Source organism: Narcine bancroftii, chromosome 5 (genome assembly GCF_036971445.1).
Source record: "Narcine bancroftii isolate sNarBan1 chromosome 5, sNarBan1.hap1, whole genome shotgun sequence".
NCBI lineage: Eukaryota > Metazoa > Chordata > Chondrichthyes > Torpediniformes > Narcinidae > Narcine > Narcine bancroftii.
The window spans coordinates 174312766-174320539 of record NC_091473.1 but is presented as its reverse complement, the minus strand read 5'-3'; the positions used below and the strand labels follow the sequence as shown (position 1 = coordinate 174320539).

Here is a 7774-nt window from a genome sequence, read left to right as displayed (position 1 = left end):
GTCTCCGTGCAGGGCACACGAGTGCTGGAGGGACTCAGCAGGTCACGTATAGAAAGTACAAAGCTCTTGATAGTTCAGCCTGAGCCCTTACTTACCTCCAGTTAACTTACATGCACTCCACCCCAGCATCTGCAGATTCCTCATTTACCTACAGCAGGTGTCCATCCAGTTAAGCAAGTCGATTTTGTTGACAAGTATCATCTTGTGTTAAGTAAGGTGCATAAGACACTTTTACAAACTTGCTTGGAGTACAGGGGTTGTAGATTTGTAGGAAGTATTTTAAGTACTTGATGAACGGATCCTCAACATGAGATAAGCAATGGATTTACCAAGGACTGATGGCTCTGGCCCCTTTCCAAAGACTTGCCAGAGAGAAGCGCACAAGCAGCAAGCTCATCATACAAGGCATTCAGTACCTCCAGAATGTGAGCCTTTCCTGCAAAAAGGAAGAAACCAATGATTATTTTTCTTGTTTGAACAATTTATCCTTTCTGCTATCATGGCTTAAGGGTAACTAAACACCGGATGTGCAGTAGAAATGTACTGAGAAGTAGAAATCAAGGATCCAGTCCACCCTGCACACGTTCTCATCTCGCTGCTGCCATCGGGAGAGAGGTCTCGGTGCCACAAGACTGGCACCAGCAGGTTCAGGAACAGCTGCTACCCCTCCACCATCAGACTCAACGACAAACTCAATCAGGGATTTGTTAAAGGATTCTTACTTTTGCACTTTAGTGATTTATTTCTCTGTATTTCACATTTCTTTATTTGTTTACATGTGTATGAGCCAGTTTATTTTTGCACTGCCTTGCCTGCAAGAAAAGAATCTCAGGGTTGTTTGTGATGCCATGTGTGTGTGTGTGTGTGTGCGCATATATATATATATATATATTTATTTTTTTTTAAAGCTGAATCAGAAGGAAGCCATTCTCATACTTACAGAAATACAGTGTTTTTTTTTGTCAACCCAAAGTGCACTGCAGAGAATGGTGCTGTCAGTTCTAACTACAAGAACAATATAAAGTTCAAAGGAATGTAAATTTTACTGAAAAACATGATTTAAAATTAAAAGCAGGCTCTCTATAAATACATCTGAATCCAATCCAGGTAAAATGTAAATATAGTTAACTGAAGAAGGCATTTTGTGTACAGCTAAATCAATTAGTTCCTGATGATTTCAATCTCCATGTCCACTTCTGTCTTTTTTAATTAAAAAAAAATACAGCACGACAACAGGCCATTTCAGCCCATGAGTCCCTGCTGCCCAATTCTCAATCAATTAATCTACATCCCGGTACATTTCGAGTGGGTGAGAGGAAACCGGAGCCCCCGGGGAAAACCCACACAGACACGGGGAGAATGCATAAACTTTTTACAGGCAGTGCAGGATTCAAATCCCGGTCCCAATCGCCGGCGCTGTAAAGGTTTTGGGCTAACTGCTACGCCAACTATGCTCTCTTCCTGTAGACCTTGTGATTCTTTCTATACCCGTCTTTGCCTGTAGTTAAAGAAATTCTTACTTTCGCTGTAAAATATTTGTCATTATCTCACCTCAGCTGATTTTTTTTGCAATAAAGTAGCACTGGCCGTCACCTTAATAATGTCTGCAAAAGCCACGTGAACACCGAGAACTTCAACTGTGAGGCTCGAAGAACACCATTGTTAGGTTTTCCTGTGTAAGGTTGGTTTCAGTACGGTTTCCTTTTGATGTGTTTCAAATGCTTACAGTTCGTAGCAAATGTTGCCTTTCCAGTCAGCTCTTGAAGAGATATACAAACAACATCCTCACAATCACATTGGAGTAATGTTACTGATTAAGGGTAGTGCAACAATAAATAGATAGGAAAATGGCTCTAGAGGGATAGAGGCGCCTGTTCACGGCAGTGAAGGCCACCGGAGATGTGTTGTCTGGCATAAAGCAGGAATAGGGCATCACATCATTCAGGCAGTGTATTCTTGATCAAAAAAATTGATGTGTGCAAAAAGATATTGTTACTGGTTCTGATGCAACTCATCTGTGTCCAGTTACTGAACTGTATAATGTATTTTTTTCCATATTATGATATTAAAGTTATTCATGAATAGATGTCATATCAAAAGTTCTTCATTCTAAGTAGAACAATTCTAACCACTCCATTCACTACTTTCAACTGGGGACACCAGCACCCCTGAGCGTAAAGCTCTGCAAAAGGTAGTGGACACAGCCCAGGACATCACAGGCAAAACCGTCCCTACTATTGAGAACATCTACAGGGAACGCTGTCATCAGAGAGCAGCAGCGATCATCAAGGGTCCACATCACCCAGTATACGCTCTGTTCTCGCTGTTACCATCAGGAAAGAGGTGTAGGCGCCACAAGACTTGCACCACAAGGTCCAGGATCAGCTCCCCCATCAGACTCCTCAACAACAAACTCAATCAGGGACTCATTTAAGGACTCTTACTTGGGTACTTTATTGATTTTTTAAATTCTCTCTGTGTTGCACAGTCAGTTTATTTACATTTGTTATCTGTTTGCAGTTCTTTATTTGTTTACTTGTATAAACTGTGTACAGTTTTTTTTTGCACCAAGTTGTAAGTCTGCTGAAAAAGAATCTCAGTGTGGTAAGTGATGTCACGTATGTTCTGACAACAAATCTGAAATCTGTATCTGAAATCCAGTCTCTTATCTTTGTGTAATGCATAAATATGCTGGATAAAAGCATCAGCAAGTAAAAGGCAACCAACGTTTCCAGTAGTAAATCACGAAAATGTGTAGACACTGGTTGAAGTAAAAACAGGGTTTAAGCCTGAGCCCTGAGTAATGTACTCAACCCCTGCATCTGCAGACTTTCTTGTTTAACTCTCTTACGCTTGCATATTATTTTATTATTCCACTTTGCTAGATGATATTCTTTCAAGACATGGATCAAGTAAGAAGGATAAGCATTTGAATCAAAAGCTCAGGGGTTAGAATGATAAAGTTTCGATCCAGACCACATCCACCTCACGTGTCACTATCAATCAGTCTCTCCTGTTTTCAAAAATCAGATGGTCATTGCAAGGAGGTGAAGTTAATGAATGAAGAAAGTTTGCTTGGAAATGTGCAGGGCTACTGTGTAGTTTTAGCCTCCTCACTGAAGGAAGGAAATATTTATGTTATATGGTTAGATTTTGTCTTTTAAGAGAAGGTTGGATGAGTGCATGGATGTGAGGGGCTTGGAGGGTGATGGACAGGAAGTGGGTAGGTGGGACTAGAGGAGATCACTTAAATCGGTGAGGACTAGAGGGGCCAAGATGGCCTGTTTCGGTACTGTAATTGTTACATGGTTGCATGATGATCCATAAATTGATTCCTGGGATGGGGGGATTTTGAATTAAATGCACCATTTTATAGGGCAGATGCAGCAGGTGCTTCCCTTGGTTGAGAGATTGTAATAAGATGAGGAAAAAAATAGCTTCATTCACTGTGACTGTGCACAACAGAGCATTTTCACTTGATAAGTATGAGATCAATGGATTTTAGGATACTAAAGCAATCAAGAAAATGAAGGGTGGAAGGGGGCTTTAATGAGGGATTTCTGCCTTGGTCTGATTGAATAGTGGACTAGACTGGATAGACCATATGCTCTCCTTCTACTGCCTACCTTGACAGTCTATTGATAGGTAATATTCATAATGAAGGGACTAACCGCTCATTTTAATTTAAAGTAATATTTCAAAAATAACTTCAATACATAAACTGTTGCATGTGTGTGACATTTTATAAATCATATTATCTCCTATTTTCAATGACTTCAAAAATTTTTGCACCTGACAAAAATCAATACATTTGTAAGTAAATGAGATATAAAACAGGCCATCTTATTGGCAAATTCCTCAACAAGTACGCATTACTTATGAAAGTGTTATCTTTATATTTATGACACCATTCGCAAACACTTTGAAAATGTGCCTAAGACACAAATAACATTGTTATTTTCCCAAAATGTTTGTCCTCAACTACTGTTTTCCCCTCTGCTATCCACGATGAATTTATGGTAATTTTGACAACAGCTCACACTTCATTCGCGCTTATGTTTTCCCTCCTCACAACCTCAAGTCTCTCTTGATAAATGATGTCATAATAAAGAGCGTTGGAGTAAAATTTCACATTTATCTCCAAAGATTTAGCAACACCCAGTGGAGCACAGTAACGAATGGAGAGCTGGACATATTGGAAATGGCCATTTGTCCATTTCTGGATTGCATTTTCAGCTGTTAGTTTTTTGTACCTGTCCATTTTTGACCATCTGATCATTTTATCAACATAAAAATGGCCATATAACATTCTCACTGTAATTTTATAGGAATATGACCATTTCCTCATACATCAAAGATTGGGCCCTCAATTATCGTCTCAAGGATTTGGCCTGATGCCACTATTTTTAATACCTCTGAATTCCCTTGGGAGTTGAATATCCGAGTGGCATTCCCTCAATCCATTATTTGTCAAAAAAATATTCTTCCTTCATCTATCATGACAGAGTCTTCTTCATTTACTCACATATTGTACGTCTCCTGCCCCCCCCCCCCCACCACCATCAGCTGACTTTTATTTTGCTGTTATGCCTATTGTCAGTTGAATATCCTCCGTTACTTTATGTACCTGCTTTTAAGGCCAAAGCAGGAACTGGAGAGAGTTAACGCTCTTTACTTTGTTTACTCACCATGCTCAGGATTATTGCAAGACTCCAAAGTGCTGAGCAAGATTTTTCCAAGTGATCTCCTAGACACATTCTGGATAAAATAAGGATTTTATTGATTACATTGTAAAATGAAAATACGCTTAATTAACATTTTGACACTTGAACACCTTCCAAGTCACATTTAATAACCCCTGTGGCGTATTCATTTCTACACCAGCTGAAACTCCTATCTCTTTTTCTGAAATGTACAAGCATAAATCAATCCTAATGCACAACTGGAAATGAGCTTTTCCTTATCATGAGAGCCCACTGCATTAAATTACTGAAAGCCGTCAGAGCATCATTCACTCACAAGGTCACGTAACTGCTGAAGAAACTGGAGAACATCCATCAATTTTTCCTCAATCAGTGACAGACGTACTCTCTCGGTCTCTAACATCTGCAGCTCCATCTGCAGCAGGTCGGTCTCATCTACTTTGCGCTGCAGTTCACACAGTAATGACCCCTTCAACTGAAAATCAAATAGGAAAATTTGGTCGTATTTCCAAACTTAAAAACAGCACATACCAGCTCTATCATAAAGATTAACATAAGGATTAATGAAGGATATTAATGTCTTTTCTAGGACACCATCAATTTTGGGATAGAATAACAAGAGTTCCCATGTTATAAATGAGTGTTAGGGGACTTTTTTAATGCTTTAGGGGTTAAAATCAACTATTTAATGAAAACATAAAATAGATTGCAAACAAAAGTACAATTATTATCCCTTCATATCAATTACATAATAAAATTTAATATGAAAGAGACCAGAGATAGAATATTTTTTAGCTGAATATGCAATATACATGTTTGTTATGTACCAGAGAGTGGAAATAGAAATGAGCCCAGTGTTATATTTAAAATAACAATTTTAATTATTAATAAACACTTTACTTAATTTATCTAACTGATCCCTCAACTATGTGTGAATATAATGGTGTGTGTGTGTGTGTGTGTGTGTGTGTGTGTGTGTGTGTGTGTGTGTGTGTGTGTGTGTGTGTGTGTGTGTGTGTGTGTGTGTGTGTGTGTGTGTGTGTGTGTGTGTGTGTGTGTGTGGATACCCCAAGCCACCACAGCTCCAGGCATAATTCTCAGAAGGCAGTTCAAGGTTCAGTTTCAGAAATTCAGTGTTGACACCTAGGCTTAAAATTGATGTGACACGCAGGCTTTAGATGGATGCGACACGCTGGCCTTAGATGGATGTGACACACAGGCCTTAGATGGATGCGACACGCTGGCCTTAGATGGATGCGACACGCTGGCCTTAGATGGATGCGACACGCTGGCCTTAGATGGATGCGACACGCGGGCCTTAGATGGATGCGACACGCTGGCCTTAGATGGATGTGACATGCAGGCCTTAGATGGATGCGACACGCTGGCCTTAGATGGATGTGACACGCAGGCCTTAGATGAATGAGAAGCAGTTCATTATTATCCAGAGTTCACTCATGGCAGTGGCTGGCTCAATGCAGAAGCAATGGCTGGCTCAATGCAGAAGCAATGGCTGTCTTCCTTACCCGCACGCAGCTGGAACCACTCTGGCACTGGCGTTGCCAGCCGCCGCCACTAATGAACTCTGGGCTCAGAAGCGCTGCACTCCTGCTGCTGTGTCAGGATTTAGATGGGGGTGTGGAACAACCAGGGGGTGGGGGGGGGCAACAGCAGATGGACAGCCGGGGTGGGGGAGACATGGCCGGGGGCAGGGGTGACAGACGATGACCGGAAGAAGCTGTGATTGATGGACGGCCAAGTGCGGGCAACCGATGGATGGCCGAAGGTGGGCGACCGATGGATGTATGGCTGGGGCTGGGGGAAAACCGATGGACAATCAGGGGCCAGGGGTGGAGTGACCGACCGACAGCCAGGGACAGGGGGGTGCCAACAGGCAACTGACAGACAGACAGTCGGCCAAGGGCAGGTGGGGGGACATCCAGGGGTGGGGGCTAGGAGTGAGGCGGTTGGGCATTCATTACTGAAAAAAGCTCCGATATTTGGAGGTTGCTGGCGTTTGGAATCTGGATAAAAGTTAGGCACCTTCCTTCCACGAGCACTGCTCCATAGCACTGCCTCCTCAAAATGGCCCCTGAGCATAACTGTGCAGTCAGTCTTAAATCTGTTGGTCACATGGTCTCTGTACCTGGGTTTTCCCAGGGCCCCTTCCTCTCCCTTCTGATGAATAATTTTAGGAACACGCTGTCCTCAACCTGCTGCCAGTCACAGAAAACTCTCCAAAGGGGCTTTGTTAAATTTGTTTAGTGACAGTCCCACACAATTAAAAATGAACTGAGCGCATAATAGGATTCTGGGGCACTGAAGTCTACGGAAGCAGGATTCGTACACCCAAGGATGAAGCAGCAATATGGCTTAAAACACCCTGGGGCTTGTAACTGGGATGTGAGGCTGTACCTTGACAATACCAGAAGGGTAGAGAGTCTTGATCTGGTGTAACTGTGAAGTAGTTAATCAAACTAGGAGTTGAATGTAACCTTCTTCTCAGTAATGGTTTGCTGGTGTATGCAAGCACCGAGCAAGTGAAAGCTCAGAACCCTTTCTGAAAAGTTGCTTTAAAGATCTGAATAGCCATGTGACACAGTAAAATGACACAACTCACACAATAAAATAACAGGCATGGAAGTGTTTCTTATAAATTTGTAATGGGAAGACAGATCAATGGGTTTAAGTCCATTTTTATGTCTTATGGCCTTTCAGAAAGAGGTACGGTTCACATGAGGAGGAGATTTTGGGAGAAAGCAGAATCAGAGCCATAATTAGGTTTATTGTTATGAACCATGTGTTATGAATTCTCAAACTCTAGATTACTGTCATCTGACAGCACAAGTAAACAGCAAACAGCGTTCTCCAGTCCCCAGTCCAAAACACGCAGAGATATAGCTAGACATAATACATTCAGACAAATAAACAGCTTCTTCCCAGGGGCAGTGAGAATGCTGAACGACTAAAGGAACTGCTCACACTGACCATCTGTAGCTCTCATATTTACAAAACAATATTTCTTTATATGTGTGCATATATATGTATATATAAAAATACTGTCGTGCATA

At 41.5% G+C, this 7774-nt stretch overlaps 1 protein-coding gene across 2 annotated transcripts in view; it reads right to left on the bottom strand.

The window, feature by feature from the left end:
- Positions 1-257: 257 nt before the first annotated feature.
- The window catches only part of efcc1 (EF-hand and coiled-coil domain containing 1), a 68512-nt gene continuing 60995 nt past the window's right edge, over positions 258-7774 (bottom strand). Inside the window, exons 5-8 of one of the 2 annotated variants that reach the window (XR_011358070.1) lie at positions 5020-5178; positions 4689-4758; positions 1552-1759; positions 368-436 (exon numbers count right to left, since the gene is read on the bottom strand). Coding sequence is in view for 1 of the 2 variants with exons in the window: in XM_069939817.1 (XP_069795918.1) it covers positions 303-436; positions 4689-4758; positions 5020-5178 (363 nt within the window). In the remaining variant the exon portion in view is untranslated. Of the gene's footprint in view, positions 437-1551; positions 1760-4688; positions 4759-5019; positions 5179-7774 lie in introns of both variants that reach the window. The other variant, XM_069939817.1, reaches the window with a different exon arrangement.